This window comes from Sebastes fasciatus, chromosome 13 (genome assembly GCF_043250625.1).
Source record: "Sebastes fasciatus isolate fSebFas1 chromosome 13, fSebFas1.pri, whole genome shotgun sequence".
NCBI lineage: Eukaryota > Metazoa > Chordata > Actinopteri > Perciformes > Sebastidae > Sebastes > Sebastes fasciatus.
The window spans coordinates 33,704,935-33,723,367 of NC_133807.1; the positions used below are offsets into that span (position 1 = coordinate 33,704,935).

Below are 18,433 nucleotides of genomic sequence, written 5' to 3' on the forward strand. Positions count from 1 at the left end.
GTGTCTCTGATGATGGTTTGTGTCTCTGATGATGGTTTGTGTCTCTGCTGTAGTTTGTGTCTCTGACGATGGTTTGTGTCTCTGCTGTAGTTTGTGTCTCTGATGATGGTTTGTGTCTCTGCTGTAGTTTGTGTCTCTGACGATGGTTTGTGTCTCTGCTGTAGTTTGTGTCTCTGATGATGGTTTGTGTCTCTGCGCTGCGACCCGGCAGACACTCATCATCATCTGACATGCCTCACAGCTTAACGCTGCCTCACAGCTTATGTGGCGTGTGACACAAATTGAAACCCAGATTTCATTAGACTCGTCTGGCTCGTCTGGCTCAGCGTGACGGGATCCCCGTTACCCCGTCACCCTGAGTCAGGTTGGAAGCTCAGACCTCCTGCTGTGAGGCCTCTTCAGCTGCAAGGTCATTAATCACATCTACCCCAGGTGATGTGATTCAGCCCGCTCACACCCCCGTGACGGGGAAATAACTCTGTTATCAGGACCGTGATGATCCGGGGACACGGTGTCACCCGGCAGACCGGCAGACCGGCAGAACAGACTTAATGTGCTCCACATGTGATTAAAGAATAAATCAGTTAGTGTTTTAATCACGACTCAGCATCGATAGCAGCCTGACTCTGCAGATATTTGGATTCTTTTACTCTCAGATAATATGAGAATATCAGAACCAGGATCTATAATCAGAGCTGGAAGTGATTGAATAGGAAACAATAGAAGAAGAGATGCTTCCAGCAGAGATACAGACGGTAACAGAGAGGAAACATGTGAGATAACAGAGCTGGTCAGAGATCAGCCGTCATCAGAGGAGCAGAGAGTGACAGCTGGAGGACAGAGAGGCTGAGGATGGAGATGAAATGACACACGATGAGGAGTTTAAAGACACAAAGGAGTCCAGATGATCTGCAGGGAACAGAAAATTACACTCTTCTTCTGTCCTGAACGGCTCGTAGAAAAGTAAACAGTCTTCTCACAGCGAATATGAAGTCACGTCACGTAGCCGAGCTTCTTCAAACTTTTACAACTTTATTTTAAAGGATGTTGGATGTTGGATGTTGGATGTTGGATGTTGGATGTTGGATGTTGGAGCTGTCAGGCTGCAGCTCAGAGAGCTGCTGGTTAGAAATGATGCAGACGACAGAGAGAAACCACTAAAACACTGTTTCAGTAAAGCATGATGACACTGGAGGGAATTATAACGAAGATATAACGATGAGTTATCAGGGCCGCTGATAGGAAACACAACATGAGTTGTGAGTAAAAGGTCAGTGAAATAAGAAAAGAGACTTTATAGTCATCCAGCAGCAGACAGAGGAACAATGTGTTTGTCCTGTTCTCTGATTCTAAACAACAAGAATGATGCAACACGCAGGGGGAGCGAAGCAACAACTATGGAGGACAGAGTCTGCTAAAATAAATAAATAAATAAATGACTCATACATAAAAAATATGCCATTAAACGTAGCAAAAATAATATAAAAAATAAATGTAGCATTAATTAATTGAGCATATGTGACAAAAAATTATATTTCTGTTTTAATTTGCTTCTTTGTTTATTCATCTTTGTATTTGTAATCCCTCATTTATTCACTCTTCTGTTTAATTTTCCTTTTAATTTATTTATGTATTTATTTTTATTAATGTTTTATAAATTTGTATTTATTAATTTTTGCATTTATTAATTTTATATTTATTTTTAAATGTATGTTTTCATTTATGTATTTATTTTATTAAATTTTGAATTGTTTTTTGCATTTATGTTTTTTATTTATTCATTTTTGCATTCATTTTTATTTATTTTTTGCATTTTTAATTTTTTTATTTTACATTTATTCTTAAATGCATGTATTTATTTATGTTTCTATTTATTTATTTATTTTATATTTATTTTTTATTAATATTTATGCATGATTTTCCCTTTGCATGTCGCCCCTTATTTATTTTGGCATTTATTTATGTTTTATCTATTTATTTTAGCATTTGTTTTTTATTTATTTTAGATTTTTTTTAAATTTATTTATTTATGCATGATTTACCCTTTGCATTTCATCTTTTATTAATTTTTGCACGTAGATATGTTTTATTTATTTATTTATTCACTTATTTATTAATTAATTAATTAATTTATACATGATTTTCCCTTTGCTTTTCATCCTTTATTTACTGTATAACTGTATTCTTTTCTTTATACATTTCTTTATGCTTTTCTTCCTCATTATGCAAATGAGGGGGCTGTCCCTCAGCGTGTGTCATCATGGGGTCAGAGGTCATAGATTGACTCCAGTATATGTTAGCCAGCTGGCTTCTCTCTCCAGTCTTCAGGGTCCTTTATGATCCCTGTTTGTGCAGCGTTCAGTGTAAACGTCTTGGACGGAGGGAGGGAGGGAAGAGAGGACTCTTCACTGTCCTCTGCAGGGACTCGCTGTCTGAGTTGTGGTCATTCACATCCCAGATAGTGATGCAGCTGGTCTGTGGTTCCTCTGTAGGAGGTGGACAGGATGGATGGATGGATGGATGGATGGGGGGGGGGGATGCCGGAGGCAGTTGAGACGCTGTGCAGTTACCAGCTGAGGTCATCAGACTTGGACTGTGAAACACATCCATTATGCATTATGTCATTTTTCCATTTGCAGTAAAACAGAACAATTACCAACCTAATTTATGCATTTGGACCGAAAATACAGAGCAGCTTGAATATGACTGTAATAAATACCATGTTTAGATCTGGGGGGGGAATGATCTGTTTATGAGAAGAGGGAGGAGGACAGAGTGGGTCTTCCTGAAGTCTCTTATCTCCACCCCCCCTCTGTAACACCAAATTCACACCAGAGCAGTGGCGAAGTGCGGCGAGCTGCCACGCATCGTCTATGAGGAGCTGCCAAACTAAAAGTTGGTAAAAGCAACACGTTCTCACTCCCAACTGGTCAAACACCGCCGCTTGGTCAGCGCCCCTCGACATCAGAGAGCGACGCACGGAGGCGCCCCTCTAGCGTTACTTTTGGACGGACCAGGGACGGCGTGTCGATATGCACTCGTTACATGCATAGTGTCCTTTCAAAATAAACTTCCATTTTCACAGGAGGTAAGGTTTAGGCAATAAAACCACTTAGTTAGGGTTAGGAAACGGTCACGGTTGACGTTAACTTCACTGACTAAAGACTGATGTGACAGAATAAGTGAACGTTATATTGAATGTCGCGCTGGACACGAACACCCGTCTCCTGGTGGAAAGTCTTGTGTTGTACTTGTATAAGAAAAAGTCATAATATTAAAGGGACTGTTTGTAAGAATCCTAAATGTCTTGTTAACAGCTTCACCTGTGTCCGTTAAGTCAACTAAAGTCAGCGTCCTGTTGCTGGCGCTTGTGCTCGCTCTACATAGACATGAAGGAGCATCGCTCAACACAGTGAGGAGACACACGTCAGCTAAAAGCACAATATCACTCTATATCTCAGCTGCTTGGCAGTAATGTTAGCTGACCAGACCAAGGTCTCTCCATGAATCAATGCTGATCCTAGTGTTGGCTTTTCCCGCCTCAGCCTCCCGACCGCGGCCGGAGGGAACGGGGGAGACGATAACGTTTCTCTCTGCGGAGCCCCGTCACTTCACAAGACACGGGAAACCTCTGTTGGTCTGGAGGAGCTGCAGCAGTTATTTCTGCACAAACGTCCACTGAACATTCACTAGATATTCTCAGAGCTAAACTAACTCTTCTGCAGTGTGGAGTGAGCAGCATGCACGTGAGAGGTGGAGAGAGAGAGAGAGAGAGAAGGAGCGCGGTGTGTGAGTGAAGGCAGGCAGAGGAGCAGAGGAGCAGAGGAGCAGAGACTCCGGTCCTGGAGACCAAAGCTACGGCAATGTGGAGCATCGTTTCTTTATCCGTCCATGAGTTTGACAAGTTCATCTGGATGTTTTCATACTTTCTCTGGTTGTGAAAACCAACATGAACCAAAGCTTCAGCTGCTGTGAAGAAAGGAAACACCTCATTTTTATTTGCCATCTTTCCAGCCTTCATGGAAACATGTGACTCTAAAAGAATAAAACTTTCTGGTGAAGTATCTCTTTAATGGTTTCTTTTTAGGAGGACGTAATCCTCGTATATATTTGTGAGGAAACCTAAGAAATGACAGTCGGGGAAATCGCCCTGGAAGACTTCAAGGTGCTAAATCACATCCCAGCTCAGTCCAGCACCCTGAAACCTGCCTGGAGGACTGAAGGTCCTTGAAGTGTCCCACAGCCGGCCTCATTCTTCAGTTTCTAGAGCTGAGAGGACGCTTTAGGACGGATGAGATGGAGACTCACTGACCTCAAGGTTCAAATAACAGAAACAAAGTCCTACCATTTAGAAGAAGAATCAGAGACGCTTCAGTTTCTCCCATCATCACTTGTTTTGATGGAACTCTGGTGAGATGAAATCCCTCCAGCGGTGGATGTGAGAAGGTTTCGGCGTCGCAGGTAAATGGAGTTATTAAATATTCATCAGGCTCGATGCTGGTTGGTGTGTTTCATGTTAAACTCGGCTCTATAACCGATCGCTGCAGGCGGTTCTGTGTGGATCAAAGAAGTTCAATCACATTAAATCTGAATATCAAATCTTACCTTCAGGTCCTGATGGGTTCTTCTGTCCAGTGTTTTGATCTGTTTCATATTCAGCTTCAGCTCCTAAAGGAGGGAGAAGTCCATAAATCTTTGACTTCAGTTTGAGGACCGGTTTGAGTTCTCCTCTTTCTGAGAGTGAGATGTTCAGATGGAGAGCTGGAGTCAGGATGTGGTTAGCTTAGCTTAGCATAATGACTGGAAGCAGATGGAAACAGCTAGCCTAGCTCCGTCCAAAGTTAGAGAATACTCTGATTTAAGTCCTGACTTGAGACTTGTTGGTCTCGACTTGTTGATGTTGATTTCTGTTTTGACTCGGGGCTCATTAATGTTGTTATCTTATTATATTATTTATATTATTATTTAGTTTTTTTTTTTTCTTTTCTATTATTGAGACAGAAATGTATAAAGAAAAGAATACAGAAGTTATTAAATATGGGGTGAAGAAAGCATAAATAAATAAATGAATGCATAAATAAATAAATAGATTTTAAAGTAAATACAAAATAGATAAAACATTAATGCAAAATAAATACAAAATCAATTCAAAAATAAATAAATATACTAAAAGATATCTAAATATAACTAAATAAATAAAAAAGAATACATAAATAAAGGGGAAAATTAAAGAGAAGAGTAAATAAATAAGGGAATTAGTACAAAGCTAAATAAAATAAAGAAGCAAATTAAAACAAATATCAATTTATATCACATTTCATAAATTAATTAATAGCTACATTCATTTTTAATATTATTCGTGCTACATTTAATGAAATATTTATGAATTGATTTTGTATTTTGTCAGCTTCCGTCCTCCATAATGAGTCAGTTGACCTCTGAAGCTGACCTCTAACACGAGGACGGAGCTGTCAGTCCGCTCAGCTGGAACACCAACATGCAGCCGGATGGCGTTTCCTCCAGCCGGTTAGCTGAAGTGTGGATGGAGCAGATATGTGGAGCTGGAGGACTGATGGCTTATTTCATCTCAGCCAGCAGGTCGACTCTGTGAAATGTAGCTGAGCTGAATCTCATCCAGTGAAGGCCGAGTTCATCTGCAGTTCCTCTCCCACCAATCGGAGGTGGGCGTGAGAGGAATCCTGCCAAGCCGCGCCGACTCCGGCTAAAAGCCATCGATCTGCTTGTTTCCTGACCTTCTTCTTCCTCTTCTTTGGCAGCAGGTTTACAGTGAAGGACGCTGGGAAGCCGGAGCTCTCTGGAGCTGAACGCCGGCTGAATTTAATACCATTCTCACCTCGTTTCAGTCGTTCAAACTGAAGCTTTAAGGTCTGTTCTGAAGAGCAGTGAAAGGTCGGAGCGTGAAGGAGCATGTGAGAGTTACAGGTGGTAAACTGTAATGAGGACTGGAGGAGGAGGAGAGGATTAAACTATCCGTATTCTCACGACCACACAGGTCCGATCGGAGTCCTGATGATCAGCGTCAGGTGGAGGTGGAGGTGTGTGTGTCTCACCATCTCCTCTTTGTGGGAACGTTTTGGGATGAAATTAAAGTAGAAAACTGGATTCTAGCTGGACTCAAAAGGCTCGACTCCCACGAGCTGCAGCTCTATTCTCAGATATGAAACCTTCATCATCCAGTCATGGCTGACACGTTGAGTCTACCTGTACTCTGACTACAGGATGTGTTTGACGGTTACGATGGCCACTATGTCAGATTAGACGATAGAGAGTCATAAATTCTTGCATTAGTCTATCCTTGTCTTTGCTTCTACTTCCCATTAAGAACTGGTTCCTAGTTGTCCGATTCTTTGGCTTCTCATGCTTCCGTCACTATTGATTCCTACGTTGCACAATGACTTACACAACGGCATACGCAAGCTGTATCATGTTTGTTTGGGACTGGAGTCACGGCGGAGAGAAAAAAAACGCTCAAAAGCATGGCACTACTAAACCTGATGGGATGAACACTATTTATTCCTGATAAAGCGACAGCAGCACAGTCCTTAACAGAGGTCCCATTGAGTTATTATGATGAGGCGTTCAAGCTCTGCTCAGTAAAAATGAGTATAAGACGAAGGTAAATTACAACGTTATCATGATGCGTTCAAAAGTAATCTCATAAAATTAAGTGTTTGGTGAGAAACTTCAATAAATCCAGTTGTTTGAAGGAGATGTTTTCACATCTGTATAAAATAGATATTAGAGAGAGAATTATGACCTGTTGAACCTTCTAACACTACGTAGCTCTAAACAGCTTGCTTTTAATCAAAGCAAATATTTAAATAATCATTTGAATTGGGTTTTTTATGCAAAAGAAACCCACTATAGATGACAATAAAAAAGTACAGTACAGTACTGTGCATACTACCCTCCCTCCCACAGAAGCTATGGCGTAATTATAACTCTGTAATTTAACATGAATATAATGTTTTTTATGTAAAATATATTGAACATTGAATGATATCAGATCTAAAATGTTATTCCTTCATTTAGTGCAGAGTTTTGGAACTGCAAAATCCAATAAAACTTCCTCAATTGTGCAAAAAAAAAATGTTATGCTCTCTTGAGTATGGAGGACGGAAACTGACAAATTAAATAAATAATTGACTCAATAAATTAATTAATTAATATGCCATTAAATGTACCAAAAATAATATAAAAAATTACATAAATTGATATTTCTGTTTTAATTAGCTTTTTTATGAATTTACAGTTGTATTTATTTCCCTATCTATACACTCTTTTATTTAATTTCCCTTTTATTTATTTATTTATTTATTTTAACTTTTAAATTATTATTATTTTAATCATTAAATTCATATTAACTCAAGTATAAAATCATCATATAAATCAATCATCTCTGTGGTCATATTTTGTGGGAGGAAACACTCTTTAAAGATCTGGTTTTGTAAACGATTATAATAACTGCTGAAAGTCCAGCCTGCTGGCAGCGAGTCCTCAGTGGGACAAACTGCAGGTCGTGGTGTCGGAGATGTTTGAAGCGCCTGAAGCAAAAAACCACCAGAGGAAAACAGGTCCTGCTTTCATCACTGAATCTTTAATAAACAGCCAAGAACATCAGAAAAAGCATCTAAACAAGAGCCAAAACCTCCAACATTAAAGAATCAGACGCTTTATGATGAAGCTCGTTGCTGTGCTCTTTCTCTCTGTTTTACTTTAGTCACCAAAATAAAAGACTTTCTACCTTTCGTAAAGGGCCCCTCGGTGTGTCGACCGACTGTTGGTATTTGACGAGTTGGGAGTGAGAGCAGTTTAGAGAAACCTCCGTCTGGTGTCATGATGCCAGACGAATAGGTCAACTCGTGGATTCAAAGGTCTGGAGTGGACCTCGGGCAGATTGAAAGGTCTGGAGTGGACCTCGGGCAGATCCAGGCCAAACTAATCAGACTAATCTAATCAGACCAAAGTAATGTGATTACTCTGCCTCTGTGTCCACAGTGGGAGAACGAGCAGCTGCACAGCCTGGAGGAGAGAGGCCGACTTCTCCTCTCGCTGCAGTTCCTGCCTCCGCTCAGCTCCGAGGATAACGAGGTAGACGGAGGAGGAGGAGGACGCCGCGGCGGCGGTCTCTCTGTGGGCGTGAAGCGCTGCGCCCACCTGGCGGCCATGGACGTCAACGGGTTCTCCGACCCCTACGTCAAAATGTAAGAACTCTGTTGTCTATCTATCTATCGGGTCCACCGGGGTCTGAATTACTCTCAGGAGGCCAAAAAACATCCAATTCAATCAATCCCATTTTGATCCATAAGCAGAAAGTTAGCACGTTAGCATGCTAACATATGACCCCTTTAAAGTGAATGTGAGTATGTGAGTATGTTTGTCTGAAATTTTTTTCGAAAACTTCCCGAAAAAAAAGACAAAAAAATGTCCAAAAAAAAGGTCTGAAAAATTCCCCCGGAAAATCTGAAAAATGGCCAAAAAAGTTCAGAAAAAGAAATAAATTAAAAAAATTAAAAAATTAAAAAATTAAAAAAATTAAAAAATGTTAAAAAAATTAAAAATTAAAAACTAAAAATTAAAAAATTAAAAATTAAAAATTAAATAAAAAACAATACTAAAAAATAAAATAAAATTACAAATTAAAAAATAAAATACAAAATAAATAAAAAATGCCAAAATAAATAAATAAAGTAAAAATAAATCCAAATAAAACGAAATTAATCAAAAATTAAAAACAATAAATAAAGGAGAAAATTAAAGAGAAGAGTAAATAATTAAGTAAATTAATAAAAAGATAAATAAATAAAAAAAGCAAATTGAAACAGAAATATCAATTTATGTCACATTTCATAAATGAATGGCTACATTTATTTTTAATATTATTTTTGCTAGATTTAATGACATATTTATTCATTTATTTATTTATTTTATTTTGTATTTTCCGCCTTCCATAATGAGTCAGTTGAACTCTAAAATGACTAAATACATTTAAAAATAAATTAAAAATAAATACAAAAATTAATACAAAAATGAATTAATACATTTTAAAAACAATTACATAAAAGTTATGTCACATTTCTTTATTAATTAATACCTACATATATTTCTTATATTATTTTTGGCTACATTTAATGACATATTAATTTATATATTGAGTCATTTATTTATTTTAGATTTTGGCAGCTTCAGTCCTCCATACAGCTTTTTAATTTTTATAACAAAACACCATATTTAAAAAAACTCATTATATGTTTTGTGTCTTTAAAATAATGTGTAAAGTAACTAAAGCTGTCAGATAAATGAGTAGAAGTGTAAATAAAAGACTCAAGTAAAGTACCTCAGGTGTGTACTTTAGTGCAGTACTTGAGTAAATGTACTTAGTTACATTCCAGCACTAATGAGACCAATAGATTCTGGAGTTTTTCCGTACAATTAAGTTTCCTAATCGCTGATGTAACCGTTGTTGAAGAAGCGCCGCGTGTCTCCAGCAGGAAGGAGAATCAGTGAGCAGAGGAAACACTGTCGGGAGGATTTAAGGCTTCTCTTTGCTTTTGTTCCCTCGAGGGACGCTCGCTTTGAACACTTCTTTCTGTCGCACGCCGTCTGAATACAGACCGAGCCAGAACAAGAAGGCGACTGACAGCTGAGGGGTCGACTGAGATCACACTGATTTACCAGATTTAGAAATCACTGCAGCGTCCAGAGTCTCCGCCGCACGCTGTGTCACGGCTCGCTCTCCATCGGGTCGACAGTACATCCCACCTGCTCCTCTCTGATCAGTCTGGCTTCATTATGATCTTTAAACTAGGGCTGTCTGATTAACAGAATAACAACACGTGATTCATTTTAACACTCATTTCTTTAACGCAACTTGTGATGTTCAGGTCGGAGCGGCTCGGTTTTAAAGTTAGAGATGAAGATACTGGCATCAGATGAAACTATAGAATCTGATGAATCCATCGGTACCAACCATGTCAGACTAGCTGGTCATGAAGGAGGTTAAATAACGCTCCAAACTTACACTAAATTTTAGTGAGGAAAAACTGTCATGTCCATTTTCAAAGGGGTCCCTTGACCTCTGACCTCCAGATGTGTGAATGCGTGAGGGTTTTTGTCCGACAAAATGTCCAAAAACTTTCCGAAAAAAAGACAGAAAAATATCCGAAAAATTTAAAAAAATAAAATGAAACAAATGTCCGAAAAAAATTTAAAAAAAAAAAGTCAGAAAAATTGTATAAAAAATGTCTGAAAAGTCCCAAGAAAGGTCTGAAAAATTAAAAAAATAAAATTAAAAAAAAGTCAGAAAATTGTCCAAAAGAAAGGCAGAAGAAAAGTCCGATATCATAGTAAACTATAAAACCTAAAGACTCCATCGGTACCAACCACGTCAGTAAGGAGGATAAATAACGCTCCAAACTTACCTTAAATGTTGGCGAGGAAAAACTGGGGTCCCTTGACCTCTGACCTCCAGATCAGTGAATGTAAATGGGTTCTATGGGTACCCACGAGTCTCCCCTTTACAGACATGCCCACTTTATGATCATCACATGCAGTTTGGGGCAAGTCATAGTCAAGTCAGCACACTGACACACTGACAGCTGTTGTTGCCTGTTGGGCTGCAGTTTGACATGTTATGATTGGAGCATATTGTTTTATGCTAAATGCAGTACCTGTGAGGGTTTCTGGACAATATCTGTCATTGATTTGTGTTGTTAACTGATTTACAATAATAAATATATACTTCAAGTACCTAGAGTACTTGAGTAAATGTACTTAGTTCCATCTCACGGCTGCAGACGGTTCAGGGTACCGTCTGCAGCCGTCCTCCTCCTCTCGTTAGTGACTGTGATGAAGAGGAGGCAGCCTTTATTATCTCTTCCTGTCATCCGTTAAAATAACTGAACCAATCACAGCGCGGCTCTGTGTGGCGCCAGCAGCCGCCGCTGATGAAGATGAAGCGTTGAGCTTCCCCGTGCTGTGTGTGTGTGTGTGTGTGTGTGTGTGTGCTGCACTGTAAAACGGCCTCGGTGTGATTTATTATTAATTACTGCCTCATTAATGATGATTTACACGATTTCATCAGTGACTGCAGGATGAAGCTGATCCTGCAGAGAGCCACTGTTTGCTCTGAGAACTCAAACAGCTTTAATTAATCACACGGCTTCGTCTCCACTCATCAATATGATTCCTCTTATTAATGCTTCTCTAATCAGCCTCACAGCGACGCAGATATTAAGCTAATTATTAAAGTATCTGCAAGTCACTGCTCTGATATGATGATGATGAGGGTAGGATATGAGGTATGATAAAGTATTAACATATTTATTAAAAATAAAAAGGATAATATAATAGAGAAATATGTAATAATAGAGAAAAATTAAATGGTACCATAAAATAGAAAAGAAAAAAATAAAGAAAATGTATAAAATAATATACGTTACAATAAACAGAACATAATCAAAATTAAAATATATATATACATAATTAAATAAGATATAAAAAAAATATAACGTATGGTAAAATTGAAAACTTAAAAAAGTATGTAAAAATAGAGAAACTATGTGGCACAATAAAATAGAGAAAAAAAAATAGAGTATGAAGTATAATACATAATATAAGAGAAAAATAGACAAAAATAAAGAAAAAGTATAAAATAGAAAAAATATAAATAGAGAAATTATTAAAAAAAATAATAATATAATAATAATAATATATCTATAAAGTATAATAAAATTAAAAAATAGTGAAAAATATGTTACAATCAAACTGACTTGAAACTTTCAACCAGTGAGTACAACAAAACCCTTCTTCTCAGCCTGCTGTTAAGTTACTTTCTACTGTCTCTACTGTTCTAGTTTCTAATGATCTTTGTCTTCTTCTCTCCTGCTGCTGTCAGATACCTGAAGCCCGACATACTGAAGAAATCCAAACACAAAACAGCCGTGATGAAGAAGACCCTCAACCCTGAGTTCAATGAGGTGAGAAGAAGAAGAAGAGTTTTAAACAGTCGTCAGATAGTTACGGAGCTTCTCCCGTAATAAATCTGTTTCCACCTCACAGACTCAGTTTATTGTTGAACATCAAATAATTTACTAGAAGAGAAAGTAAAATCTGTTCCACTAAAGGATGAGTTCTTCTTTACTAAATGTTGATACGACGGATCTTCAGACATTTAGAAACATTTATTTTCTCCTCATTTAAAAACTCTTTCTGTGTAAAAGTCTAAAACCAGTCAGACGTATCTCTGTCATCCTCTCAGCTCTGTTAAAGATCCTCTCATTGTTTCTTCTGTACGTCAGTATCACTGATATGAGCCGATGAGTGTTTTGGCGACTAAAACTACTAATAAACTCCAGGTTAGGGAAAGATCACCATATTGTCATATTTGATGTTCGATTTCAAATTTTATGGGAAATCAGAGTTGAACTGAACTTTGTAATTAAACATTTTTATTGCTTTTTCAGTATTTTAACATACAATTCAAATTTATAAACAATATACAATAAATAAATAAATAATTTAAAATTACCCCCCCAAAAAATAATATTAATTTAAATATATAAATAAATAAATACCCCCTCCCCTCTAAATAAAAAAATAAAAAAATAATGACATGCACATTCCTCTTGGCAGTACTCTATGGCACAGAGGAAGAAGCTTTGATACACAGACAATTAAAAATGAATAAATAAGTTCATAAAAAAAATCTATTATAATAATTATGAATAAATACAAATTTCAGTATTTGAACATACCATACAAATTCAAAAAAATATATATATTTAAAAAATACCTCCTCCCCCCCCCCGCCAAAAAATAAATAAATAAATAGATAGATAAATAAATAGATAAATAAATAAATAAATAAATAAATAAATAAATAAATAAATAAATAAGTTAAAAACAAATTGTAATTGTTTTTTTATTGTTCAATACTAGAACAATAGTGTATCCCCAGACTTCGACTTGAACATCCTCTAAATAAAACAAGAAAACATGACGCAGGTAGTTTTTAACGCTGCACCTCACAGACCTGTATCCTGTATTCTGTTTTATTATTCTGTGTTTGATCCCTGCAGGAGTTCTTCTACGAGATCTCCCTGTCGGAGCTCACCAACAAGACTCTGGAGGTGACGGTGTGGGACTACGACCTGGGACGCTCCAACGACTTCATAGGTGAGGCGCCGATGGCTCGCTGTGATCGCTGACCCTGATCGCTGAGCGAACACCAGGAAACCCTGCGGTCCAGAAAACACCTCTCTGAACCCAGAATATGTTTCATGGCAGAGAGGAGAACGTCTGAGGAAATAACCAGAACATAAACAGAAAGTCATCGTCTGATTCAGCTGTGAATATGAATGAATCTAACACAAGCTGCTCGTTAGTGTCAGCAAAGCTGTTCAGTTTGATATCACTCTGACCATCTGATCAGCTCCCTTTAATCCAGTAATAATCACACACTTTATGTTTATTATCATGTTAATATTCTTGTTGAATATGGAGTCAAAGAGGGCTTATGGTGGCTGATAATTCGTCTCGTGATCACAGTTTAATTAGATCTGCAGCTTGTGTTTGTTTAGCAGTTTAAAGAGGACCTATTGTGTTTTTTTATACAGTTCTTTGTTCGTGTTAAAGGTCTGAAAAGTTACAAAAGCCAAAGTCCAGACCAAAGGGAATTCCTCACTGCTCCTGAACTGCCTGAAACACCTCGCTTCTTCGGTGATGTCACCAAGTAACACATTTGCATAATAATCTGGCACACCTTCAGACAAAGTCAGTTAAATCCACAGTGTTTATATGAGGCTTCATCAGTTAGAGTTTGACAAACTGTAGAAGAAAGTATACTAAATACAGGATTGGGAGCATTTATATTGCCTCTTATAGGTCCAGTTTCTAGGATTTGGTCACATCTAGTCGTGTGGTTGCAGATTGCAACCAACTGAGTACTCCTCTACGCTAGAGTGATACGATACGATGCGATACGATACGATACGATACGATATGATACGATACGATACGATACGATACGATACGATATGATACAATATGATACGATACGATTCAAGGACCATATTTGGCTCATCTAGAGCGATACCATAGGATACAATACGATACGATACGATACGATATGATACGATATGATACGATACAATACAATACGATACGATACGATACAATACGATACAATATGATATGATATGATATGATACAATATGATACGATACGATACGATACAATACGATACAATACGATACAATATGATATGATACGATACAATATGATACGATACAATACGATACGATACAATACGATACGATACGATACGATACGATATGATACGATACAATACGATATGATATGATACAATATGATACGATACAATCCGATACGATACAATCCGATACGATACGATACAATGCGATACGATACAATACGATACAATATGATATGATACGATACAATGCGATACGATACAATACGATACAATACAATACGATACGATACAATACAATGCGATACGATACGATACAATACGATACGATACGATACAATACGATACGATACGATTCAAGGACGATACGATACGATACAATGCGATACAATGCGATACAATATGATATGATACGATATGATACAATATGATATGATACGATATGATACGATACAATACGATACGATACGATACGATACGATACAATGCGATACGATACGATACAATACGATACAATATGATATGATACGATACAATATGATACGATACAATACGATACGATACAATACAATACGATACGATATGATACGATACGATACAATACGATACGATACGATACAATGCGATACAATATGATATGATATGATATGATACAATATGATACGATACAATACGATACGATACAATACGATACGATACAATACGATACAATATGATATGATACGATACGATGCGATACGATACAATACGATACAATACAATATGATACGATACAATGCGATACGATACGATACGATACGATACAACACGATACGATATGATACAATACGATACGATACGATTCAAGGACGATACGATACGATACAATGCGATACAATATGATATGATACGATATGATACGATACGATTCAAGGACGATATTAGGCTCATCTAGAGCGATACGATACAATATGATAACTTGAAATCGTAACTGTTTTTGACAAAAATTCAGTCAGTGTGACTGTGAAATAAATATCTAATACTGGATTCCTCAAAGTTTTCCTTGTAAGGGAATCAGGGATGTCTTTTAGCCCTCAGTGAGTTTTGGCCCAATTTCTTACCAAAAATGTTAGCAAGGTTTTGCAGAGCTAGCTGGCACCGCCGCTACCTGGGCGTTCGGTGTTAACAATCCCATGACGTCTCAGTAGTAGATCCCCTGAAATGTTACACACTGGTCCTTTAAGTACAGTACTTGAGTAAATGTACTTGCTGTAGTTACTTCCCACCCCTGACGGTGAAAACTGTTAAATAAAGATTGCAGCTCTCTCAGTGTGATTGTAGAAACTGAAGCCATTATAAGCCTCTGATGTGACACTGAGACTGACTGCAGACACTTCCTGTTGTTGCTGCTGGTTCAGGTGGCGTCTGTCTGAGCTGTCACACCCAGGGCGACGGCCTCCGTCACTGGATGGACTGCCTGAAGAACAAGGGCAGCCGGGTGGAGCGGTGGCACATCCTGACCAATGAGCTGCCACGAACCCTCAGCCACGACTAAACCCCCTCGCGGCAGCCTGCAGACGGTCGCTGTCAGGGGGGGTCACACGGTTCACAGAGATCCTCTTTATGGGACGGACTTGAGCAACTTCACCACCGGAGTCAGCAGCGATGGAGAGTGTATTATAATAAGAGCCGCCATGACGGGTGGAGAGCAGCATGGTGGTGGTGTGCCTTCATTACTGACCGGTGAGTCATCCAGAAGGAGGAGCTCCATCAACACCGTCTACATATATATAACATATATATAACATATATATAACATATATATAGCATATATATAGCATATATATAGCATATATATAGCATATATATAACATATATATAGCATATATATAGCATATATATAGCATATATATAACAGGGTTAGACCGACTGCTGAGGGGCGGAGCACACACAGATTAAACCAGCTGTTGACGTCTCACTGCATGTTTGTTTTTATACTTCAGCGTTCATCGAAATCTAAATATAAATATAAACTACGGAAGCCCTGAAAGGCCAGAAAAGTAGTTTTTTTCTGGTGATCCACTTTCTAAGTCTGATCTAAATTATTAAGCCTTAATTTATTACTAACCTCAGAGAGATCGATCGCTAACAGGACAATAAGATCACAGTTTATTTAAGGCACGTTTGTAAAATCAACTAACCCAGTCGGCAAGAAAAATGTTGGCATTGTACATTTCTGCAAACCACGAATACGTTGAATGTCGACGCCTCTGAACCCAAAATACGTTTCATATCAGCCTCGTATCACAACTGCAGGAATGCACAACGCCACGTGGTTAACGTTGAGAAATGATTGGTTAGCTTTAGGCAACAAAACTACTTGGTCAGTAACACAACAACGTCATGTAACAACGTCACGTAACAACGTCACATAACAACGTCACGTAACAACGTAACGTAACAACGTAACGTAACAACGTAACGTAACAACGTAACGTAACAACATAACAACGTGACGTAACAACGTCACGTAACAACGTAACGTAACAACATAACAACGTGACGTAACAACGTCACGTAACAATGTAACAACGTCACGCAACAACGTCACGTAACAACGTCACGTAACAACGTAATGTAACATCGTAACGTAACAACGTAACGTAACAACATAACAACGTCACGTAACAATGTCATGCAACAACGTCATGCAACGCAACAACGCAACAACGTAACGCAACAACGTAACGCAACAACGTAACGCAACAACGTAACGTGACAACCTAACATAACAGTGTAATTTTTAATAACAGTCACTAGATATACTACATCACTTGCTCTGACCAAATGTAAAAACCTTGATTTTCAACATAACAACTTAACGTAACAACCTAACATAACAACTTAACGTAACAACCTAACGTAACAAAGTAACGTAACAACCTAACATAACAACTTAACATAACAACCTAACGTAACAAAGTAACGTAACAACCTAACACAACAACCTAGCGTAACAGCTTAACTTTGAATAACTATCGCTCGATATACATCACTTGCTCCAACAGAATGTAAAAACGTTGACATTCAACGTATCGTAACGTAACAGTGTAACGTAACAGCGTAACGTAACAGCGTAACGTAACAGCGTAACGTAACAGCGTAACGTAACAACGTAACAACGTAACAACGTAACAACGTAACGTAACAATGTAACGTAACAACGTAACGTAACAACGTAACTTAACAACGTAACTTAACAACGTAACTTAACAACGTAATTTAACGTAACTTAACAACGGAACAACGGAACATAACGGAACAACGGAACGGAACAACGGAACGGAACAACGGAACGGAACAACGGAACGGAACCGCGGAACGAATGTAACGTAACAACGATGCTGGACTAGTGGTGCACTGTGAGTTTATCGGAGTTTATCATTTAATCTGGCTGAGTCCCCCCCCCCTCGTTATGTAGACGCTTTGGTTGTCAATGCTGATTTGATGAAGGTTCCTTCAGTCTGGAAAAGCTGCACAGACGTGTCATTTAATTTATTCCTGCGATGTTAAATCTTGTTTTTTGTATGAAGTGTTTTAAAGGCATGGAGGGTTATTTAAAGGTGCTATCAGTGAGGGAATCTCACCCGTGTGTGTTTCAGTGAAGAGGTTTCATGTCCACTGATTTAAAGGCTCCAGAATATGATGTAATTTCACCAGAATCGTCGTAGCTGAACGTTCGCTAAGCCGCGCTCCATTAGTCGCTGTTCTCACAATGCACATTTTACTCAGTTTACAACGCTAACGGTGGCAGATTTACTCTCAAAATTCACATTCTTATTTGAGACAAAAGCTCCTTGATTTCAGTCACTTTTACCACCTGAAATGACAACTGTCGCAGATTTCACCGCCGTCCCTAGCATAGTATTTACTAGGGAATTTACTGCACTACATGTCTTTTTGACTGTTGACTTATTTACGTTGATGACTTAATTTACGTACGTAGCTTAATTTACGTAACCCTGAATATACTTATTTTAACCCAAAACATGATCTTGTCATAAACATAACTGAGTAGTTTTGTTTGACTTCACAACGTGTTAAACGGGTCGTTAAATGACGCGTGAAAAGCTTAAAATGTGTAGCCATTTTTAAGACACAAAATGTCTTAAAAATGGCGTGTTATTTATACGCCTTCCCGTGAGATCACGTTGGGTATTA

At 38.0% G+C, this 18,433-nt stretch overlaps 1 protein-coding gene across 2 annotated transcripts in view; it reads left to right on the forward strand.

Moving 5' to 3' along the window:
- The window catches only part of doc2a (double C2-like domains, alpha), a 56,781-nt gene extending 39,390 nt beyond the window's left edge, over window positions 1-17,391 (forward strand). For both annotated transcript variants that reach the window (XM_074657064.1, XM_074657063.1), the window contains exons 8-11: window positions 8,020-8,225; window positions 11,918-11,999; window positions 13,101-13,197; window positions 15,631-17,391. In XM_074657064.1, coding sequence (XP_074513165.1) covers window positions 8,020-8,225; window positions 11,918-11,999; window positions 13,101-13,197; window positions 15,631-15,767 — 522 coding nt within the window. In that variant the 3' untranslated portion in view covers window positions 15,768-17,391. The remainder of the gene's footprint in view (window positions 1-8,019; window positions 8,226-11,917; window positions 12,000-13,100; window positions 13,198-15,630) is intronic.
- Window positions 17,392-18,433: the final 1,042 nt, after the last annotated feature.